The 13,786-nt window shown below is 42.9% G+C and overlaps 1 protein-coding gene across 4 annotated transcripts in view; it reads left to right on the top strand.

The window, feature by feature from the left end:
* camsap2a (calmodulin regulated spectrin-associated protein family, member 2a) overlaps nucleotides 1-13,786 on the top strand; it is a 45,491-nt gene that overhangs the window by 26,021 nt on the left and 5,684 nt on the right. For 2 of the 4 annotated variants that reach the window (XM_082505981.1, XM_082505980.1), the window contains exons 5-13: nucleotides 2,107-2,139; nucleotides 2,999-3,140; nucleotides 3,938-4,077; nucleotides 9,265-9,361; nucleotides 9,779-9,875; nucleotides 9,965-9,996; nucleotides 10,083-10,152; nucleotides 10,264-12,403; nucleotides 13,330-13,466. In XM_082505981.1, coding sequence (XP_082362107.1) covers nucleotides 2,107-2,139; nucleotides 2,999-3,140; nucleotides 3,938-4,077; nucleotides 9,265-9,361; nucleotides 9,779-9,875; nucleotides 9,965-9,996; nucleotides 10,083-10,152; nucleotides 10,264-12,403; nucleotides 13,330-13,466 — 2,888 coding nt within the window. The remainder of the gene's footprint in view (nucleotides 1-2,106; nucleotides 2,140-2,998; nucleotides 3,141-3,937; nucleotides 4,078-9,264; nucleotides 9,362-9,778; nucleotides 9,876-9,964; nucleotides 9,997-10,082; nucleotides 10,153-10,263; nucleotides 12,404-13,329; nucleotides 13,467-13,786) is intronic. The other 2 variants (XM_082505983.1, XM_082505982.1) reach the window with 1 other exon arrangement.

The following is a 13,786-nucleotide window of genomic DNA, read 5'->3' as shown; positions in this document are numbered from 1 at the left end:
AAAATTTATAGCTACTATTTTTTTGGGTGTCTATGTCTAGCACATTCATCTATTCTCTCCATCACTCCCCACCTCCAAATACTTCCCCCCCTTTAGTCTTTGCAGTATTACTGCAGTGTGAGTCACGCACACAGCCTCTGTCTCAGTCAGGCATAGAGAGACACAGACTGACGCTCACCAGGGCAACGGTGTTTTTATTTCAACCTACTGCATTATGTTCAGAGGTGATGGTGGGTGGAGAATAAGAGGAGGGAGCTGCAAAGGCACGTCCGGACAGAGAAGGAAGGACTAATCCTTTAAAGTTGCCAAAGCTGAGCTGCAGCTCAACCGGACATCATCCTCTGTATGAGAGGATGAACTTTGCTAGTAACACAGAGAGAGAGAGTAGGGGAATGACTGGGGTGAATTTGGGTGGGGTGTGTGTGTGTTTAAATACAGAAATAAAGGGTGCTTGCATGTGTGTGCTTTGCTGTAAGATGATAAAAGAGGGCATTACTGTACCTCTCCCCAGGGGTTTGATTGGTGGAGATTTTACTCTCTAACCAGCCTTAACCGCCTAAGATCCGAACTATTTAATGTTATGCATTTTTAATTTCTCTTTGATATTTGAGCTGATTGGGGCCCAATGAATGTAAAAACAAAGAATTACCAGATTTTTTTTTACCTTATTTTTGTTTTTATGAAAAATCAGAGCCATATGACGATATTCGTTTAAAATTTCGATAGAACAGTAGCAGTATAATGTCCTCGTAAGTGGATATCAGGCCCTTGTAGAGCAAAATTGAGTATTTTGGTCTAAATAACCCAAATTGTGATGTCCACATATGTGGACGCCAGGTCCTAGGAGGTTAAATCATCATTAGATACAGACAGCATCCATTTCCTGTGTCTTGTTCTCAAACTGGGACAGCAGGGTTTGGAGTAGTTTTGGTTACCTTGCTGCAAAATGTCATTGTGTTTGTTCTTCATAAACACAACCTTACACTCGGGTTAAAATGAGAAAATAAAAGTTCAAACATTTGTGATTTGTGAGTAAATTTTTCCAAAAGAGACAGAATGTTGATGAGAGCCTGAGAAGTGATCAAATCCTGATCTCTGTGTTTGCTGTGTTCCCCAACTGACAGCCAAATGTTGAAGTTGGCCTGCTGGCCTGCACTGACTCTGTGAGGTCATGGATTGGGTACAGCTTTTTGTTGCTGTTGTTGTTTTTGTTGATGTCACTCAGCCTGGAGAGGTGATGTGACTGCAGGGTTTATGATACTTTTATTGAGGTCGAGAATCGTTCCGGTTCAGTGAGCTTAGGGGGAAGTAGAATTATCGAAGGTTAGAAGCCAAATCAAATTATCATTCAGAGAGCTGTGGCACCAATAAAATCAGAAGAATCTTCGAAAGCTACTATTGATCCTTTCATCCTCTTTGCTGTCTTTAATATTTATTTTTCCTCTGGCTGACATTAATATTTACTTTTGAGGGTTTCAGAACAAAGCAGCTGTATCTTCTCACGAGTCACTGCGTGCCTTTGAAGTCGAGGGCTCGCAGACCTCTTGAGTGGCACTTACATTTTAGGTCTTTGATGCTTCTCCGTAGCGTGGGAATTAGCTGTTAACTGAGGCAATCCTCTCCTTTTTGGAATCAGCTTACAGTGACACTGGATAGCTGACAGTTTGGTTACAGTAATACATTTTTTTCCACTGAGGTAACGTGAGGTAAAAGTGAGCAATTAAAATTTCAGTTAAATGTTTCAGGATGCAATGTGATCTTTTTTTAGGGGAATTTGATGCTTAAGTCTAAAGTTCCATTTGAGGTTTAACACATCAACTGTCAGCTGGTGGAAAATAGTCGTGGTGTAGTGTTTCCATGTATCTTTAAAGAATGAGCCTCCAAGCTGATGTGAGGAAAGTACACGGTAACTCTGTAACCCAAAGCAACCGTAATATATGTGTAATCAGTAACAGCCTGCTGTATACAGTCTTTTTGTACACTTTGAAAAAAGTGCAGGTTTGTCATGTCTTTGCTTGTAATACTAATCCCATTACTAACTAATCTGACTAACAGGTATTTCTTTGTTGCTGTTTTTTGTCTTTTCCCTTTGCTGTGCATCTGCAGTCTCCAACCAAGTGGTACATGAAGCTTGTGCCTGTAAGTGAACTAATCAGTGCGCTGCTCTTTCATCTGTGTCCAGAGTGACTGTCTTTCATTGCTCTTTCTGTCCGATCGCCATCGTTTTGTCATGTGTGAATCACTCAGTCACTGTGATATAAACCAGATATTTTCTCTCTTCTCCTGTTTTGATTTACAAGTGCTGTATGCATGTGATTATTGCTTTTCTTAATTTAAAGCAGACAAAGTAGGCTGTAAATGACAGTTAATATCTGAGTGTCCATCATTAACCATGTTCTGTATATGAGCCTGAGTTTACAAAAGTCAATATAGCCATTATTTGTGTCTCTAACGTGCTTCCTTGTATTGCTAACTGGAAGCTTGAACTATAAAATCTTGGGAAATCACTGATTATTATTGGCTTTTAGAAATCTAGAAGCTCCCACAGTTACTATACATATCAAATTGATAAGGAAATGGCAATATTTCATTGTTTTTCCTTCCTCAATCCGTACGAAGATGAAGATGGTCCACATAAACAAGAGCTCATTGTAATACAAGGAGAAAATAATTAAGGTCACGTCATGACATCTGGAATAATAATCAGTGATACTTACTTCAGTCATGCAGCTCTCTTCATTCTCGTGCCAGTTCTTTTTCCCTTTCAGTTCCAACAAGGCTCCAGAGCCGTTCACTTACTTTAATACATGAGTGAATTCAATGAGGCCTTGCAGCGCTTGTTGCTGCTTTAAAGCTCCATTATACTTCCCTAATTTTGCTGCTGTCATTAGTGAAACGGTAAGAAACAGCAGGAGGAATTTGGCTTAATACCTGCTGTAGGTGTAGGCTTGGTAATTTTGCTCAAGGGCCTGGGTTTATAGTACTTTACATTCTGCAGGCTCGCTACAGGAAGGAGCAGGCCTCGACCCAGCCAGTTCCTTGGATCCCCCCAGTGGACAACCTGCTAAAAGACAGCACAGATGGCTCAGCCCTGGGTGCACTGCTGCACTTTTACTGTCCTCAGCTGCTGCCACTGGATGGTAAGAAACAAGCATGAGGAGCGTGGGTGGGTCAGTGGAATTTGCAGTTAAAGGAGGCTTGATAATAAAGTACAACATGACAGTAATGTATCTACCAGCAGTTAATTGCTTATTTGACCAAACAACTAAACCCAAAATGCATCTTATTGGTACATATTGAGGTGTCAAAATTCATAATTGAGAGTACAGGGGGAGGTCGTCAAATGTTGTCTTTATGAGGGAAAGAGCTAATGGTTTATTCAATAGATCAAACATCAAAATAGACTCAAGATAATCACATTGTGTTGCCAAAGAGCCGAGTTAATATCAGGACAAATATGCAAACGCACAGACAACAATGAGGGGAACAAAAATCAATCAGGGAACGCTGTTTACCATGTTTAAATGAACAGTGTTTCCTGATTGATCTTTTGTTCCTGTGATTGTTTCAGCTTGGATAAATGACTGTGGATGTATGTAGTGTGGGGGGGTGTTTGTGTGTGTTTGGTCAGCTATTACACACACTTCATCAGCAATGTGATGTAATTACCTTACGTCCAACCACCAGTTGATGCCTACTGTGGAGTGTTTTGATTGGTCAGGCAGACGTTCTCAAAACTTTACGCTTTAAATGCCTCAGCAGTTCCTAAAAAAGAGACACAGCATTGTTCTGAACGCGCTCCATCACAGATCTTAAATATTACTGTCAGCACAGTAAAAAGGAAAACACTGATGTCTGCATTATAACCAGACCGACTTCAATCATCAAATTCGTACTCCGTCACAGTGACACCTGATGGATCTCTCTGCCCTCCCAGATGTTTGCCTGAAGGAGAATATGAGTCTGGCTGATCGACTGTACAACCTGCAGCTAATACAAGACTTCTGCAAAGACAACCTGAACAGCTGCTGTCACTTCAGCCTGGAAGACATGCTCTACGCCTCCTCCACCGTCAAGGTACTACTGTCTAATGAAATACTTGCTTAAGTTAATATATAAGATTGTAAGAATACATTTTTAGGCACTGCATTTGCGTTTGTGGTGTGATCTGAGGCTTGCATTGTGATGCTGATTTTGGTTTGTTGGTTTACTGGTTGCTTGGCGGTCTCATGGTTCTCACTGTAAACAGATTCTTCACTCTCAGTCATTACAGTGTTGTAAAAATAGAATTTTAGCTGCTAAAACGTTAGAATGGTACCCAGTAAAAAATGTCTGTTAGCAGAAAATCCAAACCCTGTCCGCAGTGCCCCCTGCTCTATTTAAAACACTAGTTTGCGATGTCAGTTCCAGTCAGACTTGATGACTTTTTTTCAAAACACTTTAAAATTATTCATAAGTGTTGTACCGACACAGATTAGAACCCCATGTGGTGTTAGATTCAGGCTAAATGAAACAAGAGAAGTGTGCAGCAGTGTAGGCCAGTGTGGTGAGTCACGCTGTGGAAAAGAAACTTTCAGTCCAAACTATCCGTCTTCACCAGCCACAAGCTTGGAGAGCTCCACTCAGCCTTTTCCTCCAAACAGTCTATGCATGCGTTCATTTTTCTGCCCTGTAACTTGCTTTCCATTGTTTGTTTTCTTTTCATCTTCATTTCCTAATTTCCTTCTCTAGTTACTCTTTCTTCTTCTCCAACCATCCTTTTTCTTTTGCTCGTTTATTTCATTTAAAAAGTTGCCACTGCTTTTAAGGAATTTTACTAATGATGTTTCTCCTCATGTTTGCTGACCTTTCTCAGACAGTATTAGTTTCTCTTGACAGAGACCTTTCTGATTTATAAATCCTTCAGTCCTCTCTCGTCTATAACACTGTTGTTTCTCTGTGTGTGTGTGGTTTCTTGGTGTATGAATGTGTATTGCAGCTGGAGTGCCATGGAGACAGTCCGCATTTTACATTAAGCTCAGCCCTGCTTTTCTGCCGTTACCATAAAAACATATATAGGTCACTCGAGACACACAGGAAAGAGCTTATTTTACCCTCTCACTAATGTTCCACTCTGTCTTTGAATCCACAACATTTCAGTATGTTTACTTGGTCAGCTGGTGTGCATACTGCATATACATATATATATATATATTTCTGTTGCATACCTACTAATTTATCATCAAATTGCCATTATAGCCAGTGGTTGCCACAACCACAGTGCACTTGTGTTTGCTCAGTGGTTTGATCTAACGTTCCCTCTCTCATGCTCATGAGTTTGTTTTTAGTGTGTCGGTCTCAGTGTGTTTTGCCCGAGAGCTGCACGGGCAGGGGAAAAATAAGTTGATGTGTCTGGATAAGTTTGACTTTCCCTGACTGTCACCTCAGCATGTCCTCAGATGTAGGAGAGCTCTGAGCACACACACAATACAGGTCACTGAAAGGACAAACCTCAGGGGACTGTCCAAACTGACTAAAATATGTCTAATATCTAAAGGAAACACGCTGAAAAAAGCAGTTTTGAAGCTGAAATCCAGCAAAATGATGAAGGTAGAAAGTATTGAAAGTATCATTATATGCCAAAAGTAATGAAATGTATTCATATTTAGAGGAAAGTGCCCTTTACATGCTTTATTTTGCACAAAATTTCAAAAAAAAAAAAGAGAGCAAAAAGAGACATATCAATTTCCGCCCAAAGCACATGCGTTCTTTTCAACATGGTGTCAAAAAAATAATCACCAAGCTTTGTGAACCAGCCATTAGCAGCATTTTGCTGACACTGATTTCAGGAGGGGTAGAGCAGCCTCAGCAGGCACAGTAATTGCCTGAGAGAAGCAGTGCGGCAGACACGAATGCACACAGAACTAGTTAGATTCAGTAACCTTGACCCAGATTGCAGGGAGTCACACCCTCGGTGGTCGTATGTTGTTGCTCGGCACGCTGATGGAGACCATATTACAGAGAATGAGCCTCCGCTTAGAGGGGAGGCGCACGAGGTGTTGATGTGGAAAAAAGTGGAAACTGGAGAGAAGCGACAAGAAGGTGTGATAACACAGTTTGAAACAATTAGGAAGGAGAAGGAGCGAGGAAACAGAGTAAATGGGACACTATCTTTGAGAAAGTGATGACAAGATTGGGCACACGTGTTACAGTAACACACACAATAGACTCACACTTTGCCTCTGTGAAAGTGTCCCTATGATAATGCTGCTGCCAGATGTGGTTAGCGGAGATTAGAGCTGGTGGTTTCCAAACACAGTTAAAAACACACTCCTCAATTGATTGACATTAAAATAGTCATAATTCATAAGATATAACACGTGACAATAAAGTGCATCAGAATATAGGATTGCAGTAAAGAGAGAACCTGGAAGATGCCACAGTTTAGCTTAAATGATCAACTCTAGCTGGTGTGGAGAAGATCATTTAATAGATGTTATCAGTCTTCCTAAGAAATCAGATGCAGAAAATTGGAAAAGAGCATGAAGCGTTACAGTGGGAACATTTATTGCCCACACACCCCCAAACTAGTCTGCCTGATATCTTCATGTCAGACACCAGGTCTCTTTCTGGTAAATACGTAGCCCTCTCCAAGATTAAGAGTCTGCACTCTTTCCTCTCAAGTTACACAAAATTTGCATGTATGGTGATGACAGGTTGACTTGACATTTTGTTCAGTATACCTTAGTAAGAAGCAAAACACTTTCTTCCTTTCTGTAAGGAACCCAAAAGCCATATATCACATACATTACCTAAGGCCATTATTTGCTAATGGACACCAGACCACTAAATCACCCAACCCGCTCCCATTTACTGGCTCTATGTTTAATTAATTCCTCACACATCATAGTGGCTATCTGTGGACTCAAGGAAGATAAATGAAATTCACCAGCTCCTTTTGTACCACGAGGTTCCTCGCAAACATGCTGCGGTTGCCCTGAGGAGGCAGTTAACACACTTACAATAATTCATAATCTCCCTCTTCAACGTGATTCTCAATTAGTCATTTGTTTATGATCTGACTGTCAGCAGTGAAGGATGGCACTTTTACTCCTAAAGTGGCACACAGGATTACATATAATAGCCGTGGCTGTAGTCAACGCACATTGCAGTCTAGTATAATTTCCTCTTCACTGTCAGGTAAAGAGTGGCAGGGTTACAGGAAGTAATATGATGTTCGATACTACGTGTCTCTGAGCAATCGCTTCTAAAAATCCAAATGTTTTCTCCTACCGTCTTTCAATAAGCGTCTGGCAGCTGTCTGATAAACTTGGCGAAAGACCAAAGGATGGTTTTTCCAGATTGGAGTGAGTCTGTCTGGCTGGCTGCTGGACGTAGATCCTTTAATCAACCCTCTGGCCCAGTGACTGTTAAGATTAATTCCCTCTGAATGCTCACTGTGTGGCTATAGGCCGCATCTTCAACATCATTTCTAGGGGCTTTGTTGGTATATATTTTCCTATGCATTTGAATGTTTCACTGTTGTGTATGTGTGTGGCACATACAGGGGAGGAGGGGGAGGGTGTTTATTCCTATACCCGCAAAGTGGATTAGCTTCCCCCACCCCACCACTCTCAGCTCTGATCTTCTAGTCTTCTAGTAATCACCAATCTGACTTCATTCTGAGCGGCACACACTCAAATCTGCAGACAGGGAACTTGGCAATGCTGCAGACCTGGCAACCCACGAGGCAGTAATGCCATTCACTGGGGAGATAGGTGTGGTGGTGGTGCAGTGGTTGGTTTAAGGGATCAGACTGAGTGTGTGTGTGTGTGAGTGCTGAGGCTGGGGGTATTAAGCAAAAACACTCACACCTGGTGTGTCAGTAGTAGTCGGGCGAACAGATGGGAGGAGAGAACAAGTAAGCTGGTGGCACCAATCTGGGAAGGGCGGATGACAGGAGATCTTTGTCTCTTTCTCATTCAGTCATTTTTTTTCCTGCTTTTTCTTTCTTCTGAGGAGTGCTTCACATGCTGAACACACCTAAAAGGTAACCAGCACTATTTGATTTGGAGTTCATTAGTAATTCTTTGCTTACTCAACTCTAACGACTTTGTTAACCATGTGCTCCACTGCTTCTCACACCAGCGGAGCAGGATTCTGCAGCAGACACGCCTTTTCGTCTTCTTGCAGCCCTGCACGCTCGCATGTGAATTAGAAACAAAACCATGTGAAATGCTGCAGTAACACCCCCCCCCCTCCAGCCAAGCAGGGTGCTGGTGTTAATTGCCTCCGTCCTTCCTGGTGTGGTTTTGTGCTTCAGTTGACACGTGCGCTCTGGTGTTTGACTGGTACAGAAAGATGCTGCTCATGACTTGAGTCAGGCTTCTTTAGAGCTGGAGCACGCACCATTGTCTTTGTCTGGAGACCGTGGACTGAGAGCTGGTAGAGGGTGGGATTCCTCAAGGTCGTGCTTTACTCCACTCATTTGCATTTGTGTGTGTCTGTGAGTGAATAAAGAAAAACTGTACAATTTGGCCTGATCATTCAGCATAAATTGATTACTGTAAATGAATCTCATCTGTTTGGATTGGAGACATGTTATTTGGTCATTTCTTTGTTTCAAGACAGTGACAGGTTGAAAGAATTTAGAAAGGAGGGAGCAGAAGAAAGGCAATGTTTCTAGAGAATAAGCTTTTTTCCCATTATTATAAGGAAACAAACAACAGTGCTTTGGGAGAATGAAATACTGAGTCAGGGACTTTGTAAGATTGATGTTTTTTGCAGCGCAGTGCACTCTCCTCCAGCAGTTTCACCTCCTCGTGTATGTTGACCCAATTCAAACGTGGACACGACCTGGCACAGCAGTGTTAAATCCCTTTGAGCTCTGACTCTCAGTCTCATTCAGGTTGGATGCAGGTGACCTCTATTTTGTAAATGAGGTTAATGTCTTAATCGACTAGCACTGTTACTATTTGCTTTAGCATCATTTACATTGCCTGAGCCAACACAGAGAAAATATAATTTCCCTGTAAATGACTCTACAGTTGTTTGAACTGTGAGGCATGTTTCTCTTAAAGAGGATATTCTATCAACTAATTAGTCATATATACACAGGGTACAATACAAGTTTATGATACCTCAGCTTAACAGAGACACCTGCTGGACAAATCAGACAATGCAGTTGAATGAAGCTGTTTTGGACTCATCCGGATTTTATTCTCTGTGCTGTAGCATTTACGTGTTTTTGAATGGTTTCAATCTTGCTCTTGTTTTCCTCCCCAGAATAACTACCTGGTGTTCATGGCAGAGCTGTTTTGGTGGTTTGAGGTGGTCAAACCGTCATTTGTGGAACCAAGAAAGCTTGATACCGAAGGCACAGGCAAGTGTCAAATTCTAACCCTGCAACTTTATTTGTATAGCATTTTTCAAAGAGACACAAATTGCTTCACAGTTTTGAATAAAATTCAGACATTAAAGCGTACATGATCGAACAAAGATGCATAATCAACCATATGGCCAGACGTTCATTCCAACATACACAATTCCAATAAACACAAATCATTGTAAACTATGGATGAAGGGGAAGCTAACCTAAAATGTAATGTCATTTCAATTAAATTTAAAGTAGCTATAGTCATGCTAGTGTCACGATTTGTAGCGAAGCAGCAGTAACTAAGTATGGTAATGTTTTTTCTCTGAATCATACACAAATTAATCAGATAAGGATCATGCAATATTACATTGTGTCTATTGAAAAACCACAGTGCGATCATTTTTATTTGTCTTATCACGTCAGAGCCCTCATCCTTCTTGAAGAATTTCCCTGTAATCCCCATCTCCAAGGCAACTAAGAAGAGTTTTATGGAAAGGCCCCCAAGCCCTGAAAGACCCAGGTATGTTAGCACCAAGTTACAATGACAAGAAATCAGGTGGCAGAAAATTCTCAGTTCCCATCATCATGTTTGTCTCTCTCGTTCTCAAGTTTACCCCTGCGGCCCCAGCCCCGAAACTCAGGTGATTATATTTATTTATGGAAATACATACAAAGTATATACAAAAGCATTCTGTTGTGATTGTTACTCATCATATGCGTCTTACAGGAGAGATCAAGAGGTCAACCTCGATGTCCTTTGTTGATGGCAATCTCGGTACCTGGCCAAAAGAGAAGAGGTGAGTGTTATCATTGCCCTCTTTATGTCTAACCTTTTATCATTTGTTAACCAAATCTGCTAAATTAAATTACAATTTCTTGTTGTTTTTTGTTTTGTCTTTTGTGTTAAGATCTGGGCCTTACGGTGTGTCCTTTGACATCCCCTTTGATAAAGAGGAGTCTGCACCTGCCACTGTTCCCTCCACACGTGGCATGGTCAGGTCTGTCAGCACGGATGATGGTTCTGGTTTCAAGGTCCTTCACATGCCCCGTGGAATGAAGCGCAACCTGTCCTTCCAGCCAGTGAATGGTCAGAGTGTCGGCATTGAAGAGGAAGGCTGCCCAGACAGCCTTGCTGGCATGGAGCCGAGCAAGCAAGGGTACTCCAACGGACACAGAGGAGTTACAGAAACAACTCCGTCCACGGAGGAAGCCCTCCAGATTATCCAAAGCCCAACCAGGCCACCAGTGGAGGGCATCAACAATGGTTTCTTTCTGCATAGTCAGGAACATGGTGCCGGCGTTGGTGCTTTAGATCCAGTGTCAGAGGTGGACTCCAAAGGACCTTTGAGCACAACGGACACCACAGAAGTGGACACTGGCATCCATATCCAAACAGAGGACATGCTGGATGAAGATTCCTCTCTGAAAGACTGCTCTGTGAACATGGAGCTGGACATGGACACGCCGAGCCCCTGCCCAAGCAGTCAAAGCAAATCCCCTTCAGCAGTAAAGATGACTAGCTTTGCTGAGCAGAAGATGAAGAAGCTTAATCCATCAGCACCAGACTCAGGAAGGGGCAGCTGCAGCTCGCTGAAGACCACTCCGGAGGGCTCTGAATTTGGGCTCCCATTATCTGTCTCATGGGCCCCGACCCCTGAGCACAGCCCGGTCCGCCAACAAAGCACACCGCCCCCTATTTCACAGCCGTCACCCACACCTGTCCAGCTTCCACCCAATGACCCCGCTCAGGTCATGGCTACAGAGATGGTGCAGCTGCGGATGAGGCTCGAGGAGAAACGGAAAGCTATTGAGGCGCAGAAGAAGAAAGTGGAGGCAGCTTTTACAAGGCATCGGCAAAAGATGGGCCACTCAGCATTCCTAAACGTGGTAAAGAGAAAAGGTGACGGTGCAGCAAGTGGAGAAGAGGGAGGAAAAACTGAGGGAGAAGGAAAGTCAGCAAGTACAAGTCCTACCTTTAAATTTGGGAGGAACAAGGCAGACACACCTGACGGGGCAGAGCAAAGCAGCACGGCTTCCTGTTGGCAAAAATCTCCCGGTGCAGGTGAGGAAGGCGGACAAAGCCACGCTCAGCTGACAGAAGTGGATCTCACAGAGTATACACGTTCAATTGAGAAACTCAACCACTCTTTGGCCTTCCTCCAAACTGAGATGCAGCGATTGGCTCAGCAGCAAGAAGTAATCATGGCCATGAGGGAGCAAAAACAGCAGCAGGCGTGGGTCATCCCTCCTCCACATACAAACCCCTCGCCACAGAAGCACGGTCGAGCCGGAGCCGTCACTCGATCCTCGGGACCCTCTTCTCCGGCTGACTCCCCTCGTTCCACCCATCGCTCTCCAACCAGCATCAAACGGAAATCTGCATCCTTCCACTCACGTAATCCTCGCACCCCTCGACCCAGCGAGCTCAAGCTGGCCCCCTACAGTCGCGTCCTAACCGCGCCACAGTCTGTCGATAGCATCCCAAGGCTACGGCGATTTTCTCCCTGCCAGCCCCTGGCAAGTTCCTTCGTTTACATGGGGGAGAAACCAGCAACCGCCAATTTGGAGACGGTTGCTCCAGTTGCAGATAAAAACAAGGAAACACATTCCCTCCTTTCCCCAGAGCGAGAGCTTGTGGGTATAGCCGGCTCCCCCTCCCCAAAACTGCAGAACAAAAAAGAGCAAAGTGAAGTAGGTACTAATTCCCAAACCCAGGAAACAGAAACTCCCCACCAATCCAAGACCACTGACATGGAAACAGATTACCAGAAAGCTCAGAAGTCAGATATAGAGCTCAAACCTACTTTAGAGTCAACATTCCCTGAAGTTCTAGCCCACCCTGTGATAGAGACCTTCACGGTGATGCCAACAGAGATCCCTTTCCAGTCAGAATTGTCTGGCCAAGCCAAAAGCAGTTTGATTGAAGTTCCTCTGTCAGTGGTGAAACCGCTAGAGGATCCAACTCTGGATGAAAGCCTGGAGATGCAGCAGGGGGATGCGGAAAGCCTAGATGATGAACAGAAGCTGTGCCGTGGTTTCTTTTTCAAGGTAGGCTAAATCACAAAAATTAACACACGCACAACCCGAGTGGCATTTAAACGTGTCGCTGAGTTGAAAACAAATTGAAAAAACCTACAGACATATTTGTAATTGGGCAGAAATGATTGTTTTCATAGGGAAACAGTTTTTGTTCCTAGGTGAAGATGATAAGTAGCACAGGATATATGCTGTTTGAGGATAGTATCATCTTCCCCTTTATAGCTTCTACGGCTGCTGCTAACTGCTGTCTGGGCTTCAATGTGGGTCACAAAACTGGGGCTGCTGTGAATAATTCAGGCGCAGCTGTGGAAACACGGGGCTGAAGATGGGTCGGCTAGAAAACGAGGGTGGATACAGAGGGATGAGCAATGAGCGGTCACATGAATTAACCTCTACAGGAATCAGATTTGTAGTTGAGTTGCATTAGAAGTTTGCTGTGCCACCATTAGAAACAGCTGAATTCAAATTCATTTCGTCACGTGTGTTTATATTTATAGTCTGAACTCAGATATTACAGCGTTAACCACAGGGACATGAAACAAAGCGTCTGTTGCATAATAAAGTGTTTAGAAAGCCTTCAAATGAATGTGCTCTTTCTGGCCCTGAGAAATTCCTCTGTTCTGTGGCTTCTGCAAGCCCTTTTGAATGCTTCATTTAATATTACAAGAGCATGTTGACCTTTCCACAATCCAGGTTTAGAGTCACCTCTTCATTATATCAGATTAGATTGAACAAAACAACAATAAAAAGGATTTACTGGGTATCAAAATGACACTCGGTTCTGCCAGCTCTGGATTTTCATCACAACCACAGAAGGTCAACTTTGCTTGATGAAAAACAGATAAACAGCTAAACGTATAATATTCATAAATTGACACAGCAGCTTGCATTACCTCACACACACACTTTAACCCAGCTGCCTTGTGTTCCTACAGGAGGATGGAAAAGCAGAGGAGAACATGGCGCAGAAGAGGGCTGCACTGCTGGAGAAAAGGATGCGAAGGGAAAAGGAGAGCCAGCAGAAGAAGATGCAGCTGGAAGCTGAGCTGGAGCAGAAAAAAGAGGAAGCTCGGTGTGTCCGTCTGAGAAAAAAAATTAACTTGTTTGTTGAGATTTTATTTGATGCTTTACTAGAATCTTTTTCCTACTTTTTCCTCATATTTTTTGTTTCCATTTTGTATTATCTTCCATGTATTTTCTTCATTCTGTCCATTTATGAAACATCACAAGATAGTAATAGTAACGTCACAGCTTTCTAAAGCCCATTATGTCCCAATATTTGCTTAATATATCTAAGACTTATAGACCTGATTAACGTTCAACATCTTGCCAAATAACTAGTCTCTTTTTAATAGCGGTGCAGTGCAATATTTACCAATCAATCGGCTGTCT

Source organism: Aulonocara stuartgranti (assembly GCF_965226115.1).
Source record: "Aulonocara stuartgranti genome assembly, chromosome: 15".
In the NCBI taxonomy this organism is placed as follows: domain Eukaryota; kingdom Metazoa; phylum Chordata; class Actinopteri; order Cichliformes; family Cichlidae; genus Aulonocara; species Aulonocara stuartgranti.
This window is presented reverse-complemented; position numbering and strand designations above follow the sequence as displayed.